Source organism: Podarcis liolepis (genome assembly GCF_965112155.1).
Source record: "Podarcis liolepis genome assembly, chromosome: 3".
In the NCBI taxonomy this organism is placed as follows: Eukaryota; Metazoa; Chordata; class Lepidosauria; order Squamata; family Lacertidae; genus Podarcis; species Podarcis liolepis.
Genome location: NC_139557.1, coordinates 74,308,408 through 74,324,762, shown reverse-complemented (window position 1 = coordinate 74,324,762; position 16,355 = coordinate 74,308,408). Strand labels below are relative to the sequence as shown.

The 16,355-nt window shown below is 39.4% G+C and overlaps 1 protein-coding gene across 14 annotated transcripts in view; it reads right to left on the bottom strand.

Moving 5' to 3' along the window:
• Positions 1-16,355, bottom strand: part of AFDN (afadin, adherens junction formation factor) — an 88,526-nt gene that overhangs the window by 61,152 nt on the left and 11,019 nt on the right. For 10 of the 14 annotated variants that reach the window (XM_083496357.1, XM_083496370.1, XM_083496363.1 and 7 more), the window contains exons 2-6: positions 5,993-6,188; positions 3,683-3,798; positions 2,545-2,705; positions 403-563; positions 5-162 (exon numbers count right to left, since the gene is read on the bottom strand). In XM_083496357.1, coding sequence (XP_083352483.1) covers positions 5-162; positions 403-563; positions 2,545-2,705; positions 3,683-3,798; positions 5,993-6,188 — 792 coding nt within the window. The remainder of the gene's footprint in view (positions 1-4; positions 163-402; positions 564-2,544; positions 2,706-3,682; positions 3,799-5,992; positions 6,189-16,355) is intronic. The other 4 variants (XM_083496358.1, XM_083496367.1, XM_083496369.1 and 1 more) reach the window with 2 other exon arrangements.

Below are 16,355 nucleotides of genomic sequence, written 5' to 3'. Positions count from 1 at the left end.
TCACACGAGCAATACAGTAGTCCTTGGGGTTTTCCTTTTCGAGACCATACTTCTCCAGTGCTTCAATAACTGCAAAGTCTGCTGTATCTGTGGTAGATAGCAGGATTGTCTTGTATGGTATATTTGGTTTCAAACTGTCTGCATAAATCCTCAATGTACCACCTGAAAAATACATAATTTGTAACTTAAATTAAAAATATAATGAAATGTAAGTCACACAACCTAAGCACATGAACTGATTTTCAGTATCCACTAAAACAGCAAAAAGAAGGAACTTAGGTATTTGCGTATTTATACTTCAAAAGCCCCTGAAGTGTCCCCAGGAAGACTAATGGAAGCCCGCGCACATTCTGTAAGTTCCACCCATCCAATGAATATTATTGATTTACTCTAAATTACCACCTGAATCTGGTCTGCCATCAGAGCTCCGGAACTCTTGCATTCTCTTTTCTAGCTTTTGCTGTCTCCGTCGCTTCATTACCACCTCTGGATTAGATATTGTTCGTGTGAAACTGGTCTCAGGCATATCTTTGTAGACCTCTGCGGCAAGGCGAGAATTCTCACTGCCAAGAGTAATTTAAGGTAATAATGAAATAGCTTATTTATTTCAGCAATTTTTATACCGCCTAACACCATAGTCTAAGATAGGCTGTATCCTTATAACCTTACTGTACAATAAATATTATTCAGTTAAATCTAACATACTTAAAATGACTGCTAAAATAAAAAGGTCTTTACTAGGAGCTGCAAGTTCAACAAAAATGGGAGGGTGGTTTCTCTAATCTCAGCTAGGAGGGAGTTCCACAGAGTTGGGCCCACAAGACTGAATGTACACTTCTTGTGGATACAAGCCAAGGGGGACCACTAACAATGATCCCCTTGAGACCTCAGTGACTGGTCAGGGATATAGGGAGTCAGGCACTCCTTAAGGTTTCCCAGATCCAAGCTGTTAAAACATGTAAATTAAAACAAGAGCCTTGATTTGACCTAGCAGAATATGGTCAGTTTGAACCAAAAGTCTAGCTACAGTTTGTTTGCACAAGCTGGTGCTTCCAGAATAGGCTTGCAACTTGCTCTACAGCAGGCATAGGCAAACTCCGGCCCTCCAGATGTTTGGGACTACAATTCCCATCATCCCTGACCACTGGTCCCATTAGCTAGGGATGATGGGAATTGTAGTCCTAAATATCTGGAGGGCCGGAGTTTGTCATGCCTACTCTACAGAGTGACCTGCAATAATTGAGTCTTGAGGTGACCCATACATGAATCACTGTGGTCAGGCTTTTCCTGTCCCAAAACAGCTATAGTTGGTATACCAGCTGTAGCTGCTAAAAGGTACTCCTAGTTACCAAGGCTAACTAAGCCTCCAGTAACAAAGATGGATCCAGGGGCAACCCTAAACAATGAACCTGCTCTTGAAGCATACAAGTGCATATCCCTTAAAAGGTACAAAACAAGAAACATAAAACATACATAAAACACAACCTTCAACAATTCTATACCCTGAAGTAAACATCTACATGTTGGGGTAGAGCCAAACTTAAGACTTCCATGAACAAAAGGGCTATTTCTATCCAGCAGAGGATTGATGACATGCTTACAGTATTAGGCATCTGTCATCTACAGAGGAAAAAAGTCTCTGCTGATTATAATCAAGGAGATTTAATATTCCCAACCTCCTTCAGAAAGCTTGAGATGGATTTCCCATAGTGTCCCAAATTCCATTTTTGCCTGTGCGCGTGCACACACACAAATATACATATACTACCTCGAAAAAGGAACCTACATAGAATCATCTTCTCTTTGTTGCTGTAACTATAAGCTTTAAACAGAAGAAAAGTAACACTAAACTGCATCTCCCCATTTGGGAGAAGTCATATTTGACCAGATGAAATACATACATTCAATGGGCAATTTACAGAACCAGATAAAGGAATTTTGTCAAAATGAAAAGAGACATTCCCGAGAATCTGAAAACTGTGTTATTCAGGCCCATTCATATGTAGTGAAACAAGCATGCTTATCCTGGTGTGGTGGTCTGGTCTGGATTGGGAGTCCACACCAGTTTCTACTGAAAATCACTTTCTCTTGACTGCTTTTGCTTTTACTGGTGTCTACAGTAAAAAGCACTGCCAGGATCAGGAACACATTCTGGATTGGGACTCTATGCCTGCATTCCCCCAAAACAGAAGTGACCAGGTTAAGCCTGATTGTTTACCTGTGCATGTCTAATACAATGTGTAGTTTGGCCGCATTTTTTTAAAAAAGCATTGATGGTCACATTAGCCTGCCAATCTGCATTTCCCTCACACACTAGCTGTGGAAGAGAATAGTTAACTCATTCACTCTGATTATGTAAACTACCTTTTGATGCAATTTATAAACCTTAAGTTATGTGACAGCATTGAATGAAAACTTGTATACACCAACCATGAAGTACAATACAAAAACTATTCATATATTTTAAGAGACTTGTCTCCCCAAGTTAAAGTATTCATCTATGTACAGATTAGACATTGTACTATTTGATGCACTGATACTCACATATCATCCCCATGAAACAGCCCATCACCATCTAAAGCTTGCCGTGATGCTTCTTTATCCCGCCTCTTTTTTTCCTTCTTTTCTTTTTTTGATAAAGTCCGTTTGAAGTTTTGAATCACTCCTTCTTTCTCTTGTTTTTCAGGGCCATTGCTTTGAGCCTTCTGAAACAAACAGTGTTTAGTATTGTGATCTACTGCAACTCTGACCACATTAATTTCCAAATAAAAACTTATTTCATCTTATTTGAAACATGATGCCGAGTCAGGCGACGTATTAGGATAGTCTGTCCTTGGAGGCAATGGATCCAATTGGTCTCCTGGCAGCCTGGGTGATCTTCTGGCTGATATGACTGGTGTTCCCATTGAAGCCCCGACTGAAGTGTGGAATATGCAAATAGCTCAGGCTGTTGATGTGTGTCCCTGAGCACTCTATCTGCTTGATAGCACCAGTTTGGCTCCTTGGTGTACACCAGAACTTAATGCAATAAAACAAGCTTCAATGCAAGAGGAGGGAATGCTGAATGCTCAGTATCAAGCCTACTGAGTGGCAGTGAAAGCAGCAAAAAAGACATACTTAGCTGCCTCCATTGCAGCCTCAGTGTGCTGTCAAGCAGAGCTTCTCCACGTAGCATGGTTCTTTTACAGCTTGGCCCAAAGCAATACGCAGAACTGATGGTAGCTCACTGTAATTTCTTTGCACAGAATTTTAAGGGTAAAATCACTTGCATCAACCAGGACCTCTGGAGTAATCTGACCAACTAGCCACCTCAGCAAGTGTCAGTTGAAAATTCATTGACTGTGAGCAATACTATGATATTTTAACTTACTTTGTTGACTATGGAAGATACCCGAGAACCATTTCACAATCAACTGCCTAGCCTCATCAGTCAAGTCAGTAGCTAGCAGAGTTGTGATCCCTGCTGGCTGCCCAGCAGTGACAATAAATCAGAGCAGACTGTCTGATGACACACACTAATAGGCTGTAGAATGTGAATATAATGGAGGATTATCCAAAACTCTGTCATATGTACCCATAATACATTGCCAGATTTGTTGTTGCAAGCCCAAAGGCAATTTATGAAAACTCAAATGCATTTACAGTAGTGTCAAAAATATACAGTAATATTGCTTTCTTTTACCTTTGGAGGAAGTGCATCATTTTCATTCTTGAGTACAAATCTTCCTTCTCGATCATCTTTGTTCCAATTTAATTGTACAACTAAAGGTTTCTCGTCTATATCCAATCTTCTTTCTTCTTCAAAATATGAAATAAAACATAACTAGTGGTTACTTACTATTTCAAGATCAACAATTGCAGTACACTGACTGTTAACTTATTAGCCAAACAACAAGATTTAATTCATGATTTAATTTATTGCACTTCTAAAGCAGAAGACCCTATCAGATCTTTCAAAGCAGTGGTAGCTGACATGGTGGTACCCTCTAGATGTTGTGGATGTCAGCTCCCATCATTCCTACTCATTGGTCATGCTGGCTAGAGCTGATGGGAATTGCAGTCCATAACATTTGGAGGATACCTGGTTAGCTGCCCTGTTTTAAAATCAGAGCAGAATATGAACCACTGGCAAGCTGTGCCAGCAGGCTACTCAGATGATACTAATAGTTATTCATTTCAAAGTTCCTTCCATAAGTGAAAGGAGGGGCTCCTCTACGGCTCCTATTTTTTATTTTTTTAAACAACACAGTTATTAAAGCCATTTCCTCACTACCATTTCAGATAAATATTGCTCACACAGCCAAAGCTAGAAACTGACAGGTTAGCCATTACTTCATTTTTAAAGTCATCCTTCTGCTAAGAAGTAGCCTCTCAAGATATAGTTACAAAAACATATTTAGGAAATATCCAATTTAAATTCAAGAACATGTAATATAACTTTTTAAAATTCTGGAAGTTCTGTTAGATTTTGTAAGACACTTTTGAACATCTCTATAAGAAATGGGGAATGTGGATTAAAATTTTATGGTAAGAGATTAAGATAAATTTGTAAGCCTGAAACAGCTTTTAAAACCAATAAAACAAAATAGCACTTTCCCTAGACCATGCTGACTCTCAATTCAGCTTGAGTTTACCAAGACATATCCAATCCACTACCAAATCAAAACACAAACTAGTTCATAGTCAATATTCACATTCCTAAACCAGTCAAGAATGAAAGAAAATGGAGTGTCATAAACACAGTGATGATACCAAACTCCAGATATCCAGACATCAACATCTAACAGATTATTAAAAAAATTAAAAACAGTACTAACAAGACAGAAGCCCAAAGCATTTTATGTCAAGGTTACTTCTTAAAAGCTGAAACAGTAGACACTTAACAGTTCCAACCAGTCAAGAATAAACAGAACCCACAGAAAAGCAGATATGCACACAAAAAACACTTATTACAAGCAGTCCTTGAAAACCTAATGAAGTTCCTGGTATACAATGTTAACCCTGACATGAAGCCTGAAGAAAAACTTCAGTTTTTCTTTTCTAGAAAATTTGTATAATTTCAAAAATAGAAATACACAAATGAGTAAAATACTTTAAAATAATTATGAAAAGCAATGTCTGTACGCTATATGTACATGTACTGCTTGGTATATTACAGCCTGAAGAAAAAGATGTCAATGGAAGAGAGCATTAAGAACTATTTCAGAGTTTGGCTTAACAATCATTCTACTGTTGTTTCTAGGACAATGATTGGTTATTCTGGTCAGATGTGCAATTCTGAGCTTTCTGTAGAAACCGTTTTCCTGCATGATTATATTAAGATTACACGTTGTTTCTAGCAAGCAGGGCCCTAGAAAGAAATCAGTAGCCAGTGCAAATGAAAGAAAGTAGTTGTGTATATTGCTTAATACCAACTCTCTTTAAGAGGTGGGGTACCACATTCTGAGCCAGCTGAAATTTACAATCCATGTTCAAAAGCATTCTATTAATTAATCAATCATTGAGAATACCATAATTCATATTATCATTACTGTGTGGACTAATAGCTGGCATCAGTTAATGAAAAATCATTCTACACTACTTTAAACCCAGCATGGTGGACATGCTTCTTTAAAAAACAAATCTCAGAACAAGTCTCCAAGCCTTCAAAAACCCATGCAAGATCTTCCTCTTCATTAAGGCATTGGGAGACTTTTTCTGAGGCTACATCTTGAGGTCTTACATTTTGAATCTGAATTTTTTTATATTGTAATTTGTGAGTGTGTGTCTTGGTTATGTTTTTATTTTGCAAAGTTTTCAATATGTCATTTTAACTGACAATTTTGTTGTCTCTAATCAATGTAACTGCCAAGGGAAACTGCCAAGCAATGTAACTGCCAAGCAGTGATTGGAAATTACTTAATCTTCTAAGCCAAATTTTACTCCCTCGCTCTCTGCAATTAATATAGATACAGTGTTAAGTTTTGAGTAGTCTCAAACTTAATACACTAACCTCCACTGACGTGCACTTCATAAAGTGAGTATTTAGGGGATGATAACATCCGCATATCCGGCCGAAATTTCTCCGCAAGTGTTTCTATCACATCCTGAGTTGTAGCAGTGCTAGACACACGGATACATTTTGTTGCAAAATTCCCAGCTGCTTTGTCTTGAAAATAAAATCTCATAACTCCATGGAATTCCAGATCCTGTAATGAAATAAAATAGAATCAATGACATTTTGTTAATTCACTTGCTTTCTTATGTAATAATTTATTTCTATACATTTATCAATGATTTTGCCTCTCTAATACACCAAGTTATTATTACATATTCAACACACTCCAAGAAAAAAAGCGTATGAGTGGAGGAAATAGTCTCTTATGTTTACTTTCCCTACAACTGGAAATAGCAGGTAACTGCCATAGCAAATAACTCTTCTTCATACCCATACACCTATATAAACTGGAGTGCTTTGATTTTAAATATGCTTAGTTCTGTATCAGAAACAGTTTAAACAAATAACTCCAAGTGAGCTGCATTTGAAACTTGACTACTGCAATGTTTTAAATTTTAGCACTTTTCATGAAGAGCATGTTTACTGATCCTAAAACAACATTTATCATGGTGAATGCATCACATTAAGATTCCACAATTGGATGATCTGTATCATAATAGTTCCAAATTACGTCTTCTGCCATATATATATGCCTTTTCCTTGAGATTTTCATCAGAGGCTCTTTTTTCAGGTTTCCCCACGTGACATGAGGTGGTGTCAACCAGAGAAAGGGCCTTCTTGGTGATGCTTCCCACTTATGGAATCCGCCTCCATACCCGCCAAGAGAGAATAAACTGGGGTCCGTGCTATAAAATTTCAAGAATGAAATCTGAATTATTTGAAAACAATACATAAGGTATATATAGACTTTATAGACTGGTGTTTAAACACAGTGTATTAACTGCACCACTGCTTCAGGTTTGATTACAACTGGTTAATTGTATTATGATCATCCTAAGCTTCATAAACCATGAGTAAGTACAGAAAGGAGAAAAAACTTCAGGCAAATGCAGCAGGGTTATTTTTTATATTTTCAAAATTATGTATCCTAAAATATTTAGAATGTCCACCAAAAAAACTGTAGTTATGAAAATAGATCCCTGCATTATTCCGCAATGCTAGAAACTTGTTACATGCTTTAGCACAATATCAGTCCATCTTAGTTCTCTCACACACTCGGACTGCTACTGGCAACATCCCTTCACTTCTAGTATATTTCAAGTGGTTCTTTCTAGCTCATCTCTTAAAGGAGCATTACCCTCACAAAGCAGTCTATCTTCTTCAGACAGCCAAGGTACATGATCTGTAATAGCTGCATTCTTACATTAATGCACTATGCATTTATCAACTTGGGCTGATGTAACAACTGTGAACCTACATGGACAAATAAAGGCTTGTTGGAGTTCACCCAGTTCTTGTAACCTCTCAGTTCGATTGCTATAATGTGTGGGTCTGCCTCTGAAAACAGTCCAGAATCTCTTCAGTTGGTCCAAACTAAGATGGCCACATTATTTGAGCATGATCGATAAATACCATCCCATTACACCAGTGCTTCATCATCTGCACCGGCTCCCAGTCCACTTCTGGGCTCAATTCAAAGCGCTAGCTTTCACCTTTAGAGCCCTAAATTCCAAGTTATCGAAGTAGTTGCCATGTGAAATTCTAGGGAATTATCTGATAAAGGGAATGCAAGATACCGTATGTTTTGCACCATAACACTCACTTTTTTCCTCCTAGAAAATAAGGGGAAATGTCTGTGCGTGTTATGGAGCGAATGCCTGCGGGTGGCGGGGGGGGATCTGCTGCAGCCGTGAGCAGAGGATCCATGGTTCCCCTTCCCTCCTCCGTGGTTACAAAGCATGGATCCCACATGGATCTTCAGGATTTTTGCACTGGGCTACTCCAAACTCACTGTCAGATCACATGTCTGTGGCCATAGCATGAACCACAAAAATCATATATCCACTATTTCGTTTAGAATATTTTTTTCTTGTTTTCCTCCTCTAAAAACTACGTGCGTGTTATGGTCTGGTGCGTGTTATAGAGCGAAAAATACGGTAGTTCATATACATGCACAACATAGGACTTTCATTGTTTCACAGGAATGTTTATCGTAACTAGGATAATGATATCCTACTTAAATCCACAAGCATCTTGTGAACATCCAAACACTAAGCAACAAGTAACGTACTGAAAGCCATGACAGGAATCTCTAGGTCTTACTTGCTAGGGTACACTGGAAACATCCACATTTTCTCCACAGTACAAAACTAATGCATAAGTGCTAACTCAGCAGCTAAGCAACAAGACATGCACTCACATATATGCCCCCTTCCACCGAGGAGTAGTGTCCTAGCCAGGGGAAGGAGCATGGAAGAAGGGAGGGGGCAGAAGTCCTCCCGAGAACTCCTGGGTCAAAGTGAGAACTAACTAAATAAATAAATATGGGAGCCACTCATAAATTGTATGTAAAAACAGACTGGTTGGCCTTGCAAAAATAATAATCAAGAAATGATCCCCACCTTCCTATTTACTCATGTGATTTGCTCACCACATACCCCACATACTTCCAGGAGTAAAAAGAGAAATCATCATTTACACCAGGGGTCAGAAACCTTTTCCAGCCATGGGCCGGGTCCATCATCCCTCAGACCATTTTTTTTTGGGGGGGGGGAATTCCTATGCCCCACAAATAATCCAGAGATGCATTTTAAATAAAAGGACACATTCTACTCATGTAAAAACACGCTGATTCCCAGACCGTCTGAGAAGGTGACTGGGCCGTATCTGGCCCACGGGCCTTAGGTTGTCTACCCCTGATTTACACTGTGCTGTTCTACAGTGCAATACTAACAGCAGTCCCTCTCACTAGTCCTCACCACCCCATCCAAGTTATGAATACCAACATTTTTTCATGGGCCAGAGAGAAAAGGTTGTGGCATGTGAGCAGCTCTTCAGAAACTAAGCACATACTTTCTCTTCATCTCTCTCCCTGCAATTCACTAAACCAAATTCAGATACGCAAATGCAGGAAGAGTCATTGGCTCTCTGCCCTAGTCTTCATCTACTTTCTAAAAGGCAAGAATAGATCTAGGCACATAGGACTCTCAGGGGAGAGCATTCCACAACAGAAAAGGTGTGGCAAAAGCTGAACATTTATAATTTATAAACTCACATTTCCTCTCTGAATAGAGATGCCCAAAACAGCTAAAGCAATACACCAACAACATAGCAATGATATTTCATTTTAAAAAACCTCCACCACAACAAAAAATCCAAGAACAGAACACAAGAGAACCAGACTATAAAACCCCCTAAAACCACAAAAGTCAAAAGCTTTTTATAAAAGAACTTTCTAGTTGAATGAACACCAGCAAAGGAGGAGATAACCTAACCTCCTGTGGCAGGGAGTTCCATATAAATTATGGCTCTATTTTCTCCATTGGCATTAGGAACTGTCTGAAGCACTGTTATAAAGTTTTATGTTTATATATACAGTGCAGAGTTATGAGCAAAGGTTCCAATTTGAATGTCTTAAGAACTACCCCAAATGCCTGTTGTTTCAATAGCTAAGTTGCATGCACAGACAAAGAACTTCTGCGTATTGTAAAGGCTACTCAGGCCCTCTGCAGAAAGATCCCCCTGTGGAATCTCTGTCAGTGAAGGCTGAGTACCCAGTGTTGGGAAGAAGAGGCTCTCATCACAAAATTTTCCAGTCCTAAATACAATGCTTTATCATAATGCCTGTTTCTATTTAGACAGCACTATTCTGAATTCTATTTTTTGGTAGAGTGCCATGAAATGTTGGGAACTGGCTTTTTAGATTGGGTAGATAGACATAAAGAAGAGCCATGGAAGATCATAAAAAAGACTCTTCTCTAACACCCTTTTGCGACCAACCAAATGCACATGGGAAGCTCAAAAGCAGAACATGAAGGCAGCATTCCTCTCCCATTTGTTCCTAGTAGTCACTGATAGCTTTATCTTCAATAAAGTTGTCTAATCTCCCATTTTATTACTAGACCAGCTTTTACCCCTACTAAATGCTAGCAAGAAGAAAACAGAAACATCACCTTCTAGATGCTATCAAACAATAACATATATTAATATTATGCCCAACAGAACACAAGAGTAACAATGAGAAAATATATGCTACCAGAACAGGTTACTTCCGGGTTTCGGCGGTTGCACATGCGCAGAAGTGCTGAATCGCAACCCGTGCGTGCGCAGACGCACCACTGTGGGTTGCGAACGCTGCAGGTGTCGAACGTGCATCCCAAAAGGATCACGTTCGCAACCCAAGCATCCACTGTATTGTTGAGAAATAGTGCCAATGAAATATTCCATAAATTAATAATATATTCAGTGCTTTGGTTGTTATGAAAATTCTACAAATGTGTTAAGGATCATAAGAATCTAAGCTTATCCATGTTTGCTTTGAGCACACATTCCTGCCATCTGATTACAAAAAAGAGCAAGAAAGAAACAGCTTGATATGACAGTAAGGGATCCCAGAGAGGAGACTGCAGCTGTTGCATTTCTGGCCCAGACCTCCTCCTACACTGCTGCAAGCTAAGCCATGGTTTGGCCAAGCATGTTATCCAAACCCAGGTTTGTGCATTGTCTTCTCCAAACAAACCATGAGCTGCAAACCACAAAACAAATATTGGTTACAGTTTGTGGTTTTTCTAGAGTGGGGTTTCCGAAACTTGAGTGTCCAGCTGTTTTTGAATTACAATTCCAATCATCCCTGACCACTGGTCATGCTAGCTAGGGATGATGCGAGTTGTAGTCCAAAAACAGCTGGAGACCAAAGTTGGGGAAACCCTGGTCAAGAAGAAGAGAAACAAGAGCCCACCGTGCCCAACTGTCTTTTGATCCACCTTTCTTTATGTCAAGTTGGTTACACAAGACACTGCGCTCACAACCTGAACATTGATCCCAGAGGGAATGACAACAGGATTTTGCTTGTAAAGCCCATGAATTCAAAGTCAACTTCTTATGCACGCTGATTATTTGACAGAGCTTGAACAAATCAACACACCTTTGTATATTTATATTCATGCTTACTATACTGCTTTGTTTGCTTATTATTTGCAGGCTACAACATGTTCCATTTGTATTGCGGCTTGCAAAAAACAAGCAAACCACCACAATACAACTTTGAAAAATCACTGCTGTAATGGTATTTTGAGAGTTCATAGTTCGCTATTTAATCTTGTTATATTTGTTTAATTTCTATTTTATAAGTTAGCCTGAAAAATATTTAAACTGAAAGGCAGCAAGTTTTAAATAAATAAAACTAAAAAGAAAAGCAATCAAGTATATTACTGTACAAAGAGAATTACATACATAAACCACTCTGAGCGCTTTATTGCTTAGACAGTAATTCAGTTGTACAAGCTAACAAACTTGTCACATTTTGCATGGATGATTTTTAATGTTCTAATGAACCAAAATCAGATTTTCTCAAGGAAATACTTCTTCATGACTGTGGCTAGCATGTTGGGATTCACCTAATTATGTCACATATAATTAATACCATCATGGCATGTTCAATGGAAGGTGTTTCTGCCCAAATTTTGACCATCTCCCCCTTTCTCCTGTTGTGATATAGCCCATCCTATTTTAGGGGTTCAGAAAGGGATAAGGAGGTGAAAAAGCCACTTTCTCTCAACACCCTTTCACCAACACTTCTCTGAATAAATATATATGCATATCCTGTGTATGACAAGAAAACTTGTGTGGCAACTCTGGTCAGCTCCGGTACATACTCAGAAGGAAATGCTGTCACTTGCCTCAGATGAATCAGCACGTTGCCTTAAATAAAATTTGAATGAACAGCATTCTACCATACCACATTCCACAGGCAGAAATACCATGACATATCAGTAATAATGCAGGTCATCTTAAATATGTTTCATCCATTCTAATAATATGCAGTGCAAGAATTTCAATCTCATTTTCAGATCACTAGGTCAGGGTATTCTGACTGAAAGCCAAAGGCCAAATCTGCCCATAATTGCTGAAGTGGGGAGAGCCTCCCTTCCTTTCCCTTTCCCTGCCACTTCTTGATGGCCAATCACACAAACCTCTCTTATACCTGTTTTCACTCCAGACCAGAAGGCTGAAGCAGAACAAATAGCATCGTTTTGAAGCTTGCAACTGATTTATTTCTACAGCCTTGAACTGAAGTCTATTGTTCTATAACATGTCTGCAATTCCATGGAGTAGCAATACAACTATCTACTGAATGTAACAGGTTATTCAACCATTAATTCAAGTGTAGTGGTATACAAAGGCAGGCCACAAAACCACAGAATGCTCATAAGGATTATGAAAGTTTATTTACTATTGGACACATACAAGATTAAATCCTGGCTGAGAGTGATTCTTTCTAACCTACTGAAGCCCAGGAATTTTTTTTAAAAAAAAAACTTCAACTACTGCACATTTAAAGTTGCATCCTTTTCATATAATGACCTGTTCATATGATGTCCCATAGGAGCACATGTGTTGTCCCACAGAGTTTGATTTTGTCTCCCATACTTTTTAACACCTATATGAAGCCACCAGGAGGGGTTATCAGAGAACCTGGGGTGATGTGTTGTCAGTACAATGGTGACACTCAACTCTTTCTCTGGGGTTTGAAGGAACAGCCTGATCTAGATAATGTTGCATTCCCCTAAATAAGCAGGTGTGTAGCTTGTGGGTACTGCATGAGCCATATCTGTCACTTAAAGTCAACATGGCTTCAGTGGCCAATAAGCAATAAGCACTCTCCCAATGCTACTCTCTAGACTTGCCCCTACAGAGAGGATCACAACCACTACAGTACAGTGTCTCCAATAGCAATCTCAGAGTGGGTCCAGGAAGATGCAATGGTAAATGGTATCAAAAGCCACAGAAAAATCAAGAACAGTAACATTCCCCATGTCCCACCCTCAATCAAGAAATTAGGGCAACAAAGGCTGATTCAGTCCTATATCCAGGCCTGAACCAAGAATAGAAGGATAATCTAGACTACAGTAATATATTCTATGAGGGGCTGCCCTTGAAAATGGTATAGAGGTTTCAAAAGAGAAAACCTTCCTCCACATCTCTGCAATGGGGGGTGGGGACGAAGAGTGCCTCCTTTGCAGATTTTAACAGGCAGGCAAGGCAAGCAAGCACAGGGGAAGAAGGTGTTTTTTTCAGGTATTGGTGACTTAAATCATGTAGGGTTTTATACGTCATCATGAGCACCTTAAGCCAGGTCAAAAATGCCAATGGCAACAATGCAATACTGTCTCCTAACACTGATTCAGCATCTGCACTGCCTCTCCTTATTCAGATGGAATGGATATCCACAGCATGCTATTGACAACACTTCAATTTATTTTGGAAGAGGAGGTACCAATGAATCAAAAAGTAGCAAACGTTAAACTTTCAATCTCAAGAATCAGGGAGAGAGTTTATTTGAGCATTACTCATAAAATGTTTTACTGATAAGAAATCTTAAAATTATCATAATGAAAACCAGTTAACACCATCTCCATACACCAGTCTCTCAATTCTCTAGATCTCTACAGCATCACAGCATACCAGTCTCAAAGTTATTACTTCATTACACAGCTTCCTACCCCACCTTCAGTTACACAGGCCAAACCAGAAACTATTTTTTACAACACCTCTCTGGGTTGTATGAGTCATCATCTTACTTCCTTTTATAATACAATCAAAACAGCTGCTCAGATTTAAAACAGATAACACTCAATGAACCTATGTTTTCCTTCGGATCAGAGACCACAGTAGCCACCTTTTATAGGGAATTTGCTAAGCCAGTTTATTGTGGCAAAACAGAATGCAAACTTTGAAATTATCAACCCAAATGAGAAGCTAACTATTAAGTTATTCAGGACAAAACTGCTTTCTCAAAAGTTTTTCTTTTTTCATAAATATTCAACAAAAATATTAAGGTAACAGCTATGATGCATTTTGCCACAAGAAAATATTAATGCATAAGAACGGGGGTGGGGGGTGGGATACCATTTTGAGTCTAAGGGCTAGATCCAGAACTGTCCAACCCTTCCTGTCCCAGCAGCACTCTTGTTGAAGACCACTCCCCCACCCTGGAAAAAGACAAAAAAGGATTGAAAAAGCTAAAACACCTTTTTAGTCTAATTGCTGGGAAAGTAGTTTCCATTCAAAGTAAACTGTTTCTCCCAGTACTGTTCTTTGAAGCTGGCCCACACTTATCCTTTCGACCTCTAATAGAGACGGAGAGAAACTAGCCTACTGCACAAAGATTTAAAAAACTGTTATTTGTTGCTTCACCCATTTTTGCTTTGGGCAAAACCAGCACCTCTGGCAGGTGGCCCCAAGAAGTTTGCCCCTGAGCTGGAACAAGTTCCCTACGCCTGCAGTAAGATCATTTACTAACTGAAAATGTCAATAAGACTATACTGTGACTAACCCATATTTATTTATAATTTGAGAAATCAACATACTACAGAACTCAGGTACAGTGGTTCCTCGGGTTAAGAACTTAATTCGTTCTGGAGGTCTATTCTTAACCTGAAATGGTTCTTAACCTGAAGACTGAATGAATGAATAAATTTATTACGGTCATAGACCAGAAGAGAAGAAAAAAACATAAAAGGCAGCAATAATTTACAAGGGAATGATGGTGTCGATTAAAAGTTGTAAATTTTACATAAAAACAGTACACATATACACCCACACCCACACACATATACATACTCATATATGCACTACAGTATATGTATGGGCTTAAAAAAGGGGGGGGCTTATCCAGGGGTCAGATCTTTTACTTTTTTACAGCTAATGCCCTCCGCTTGATCGCGGCCGCAGAAAACTTGGCCACTTTCAGTGTTACTTCTGGGTTTTTGTCTCCTAGTAGGATTTTCAGCCGCTGAGATTCAGATCGACCTGGAAATTTCTGAACGATAGGGGAGATAAACAGTAACCTGATATCCCCGTAAAGGTCGCAGTGTAACAGCACATGTGAAGCCATTTCCACCTCCTTCAGACCACATGGGCAAACTCGTTCAGCATAGGGTGTGCCCTCGTATCTGCCCTTTAGTAAGGCAGATGGCAATACATCAAATCTGGTAAGGGTAAACGCCCGCCTATATTTTGCGATTTGTAGGTCCAGCAAATATGGGGTTAGATTAAACCCTTTCCCATAGTCTTGGATAGCTGGATATTTATCTATCTTGCTCATATGGTCCTGAAGCTCTACATCTCCAATGTGATGGCGATCTGGCTGCGACATCTGTCACCCCATTGATCGCCAGGGTTGATTCGGCTGATCTGGCTGGCTAGGCGGGTGTCCCCTTCCTCCCTCACCGCTCCATGTGCGTCCCTCCCGAAGCTGCGCGCTCGGTGGAAGAGGACGACCATCCCAGATAGAAGGAGTGTACCGTTCTTCGGTCAAGGGTATACGATAGCTGCGCTCCCCTGCTAGAACCTCCAAACAAGCTAACCTGAAGACCAATTTAGCTAATGGGGCCTCCTGCTGCCACTGCACGATTTCTGTTCTCATCCTGAAGCAAAGTTCTTAATCCGAAGTAATATTTCTGGGTTAGCGGAGTCTGTAATCTGAAGCGTATGTAACCTGAAGCACGTGTAACCCGAGGTACCATTGTAGTTGGATGCCATAAAATAGGAATAAAAGATTACCGGGGGCAGGGTGTTAGCAGATGACCCTAATGAGATCCAAAATGACATATCTTGGATCTTATTTAATACCTTTGATGACGTGCAGCCCCTGGTTCCACTAGAAAGTTCACAACACATCCTTGAACTAATAAATCACCTTTGTTTGATCCTGAAGTCAGATATTTTGTTTATTCTTTTACATAGAAAGCTGTCTTACTCCTGTTTAACAGGAGGACAATGGATTTTAGTTAATAAATTTGAAATTTAACATGCTTATATTAGACTGGATTGTGAAAGTTTTTTTCTAATTGACATAATAAACTAATACAAAAACCCAATGTATATTTTTCAAGATGATTCTTATGCATCTTAGCAGCAGCAAGAGAAAAAAACAAAGTGGGAGGAAGCTCAGGTAGGTGGAGCAGGATATAGATTACTACCTGCTGAAGAATTTTCACAGTGCTGAAGCATGAGGGATCCTTTTGTCTTGGTCACATTGATGTTACAGTACTTGTGTTCTAAAATCTAGTGTCAGGACAGGCTATGATATAAATACAATATACAGCCAAGATTTCAATCACAATCCGAGACGGCTCTGGTTGTCCTAACAGATGATCTCAGTAGACAACTGGATCGAGGCGGGTCGTGACTGCTG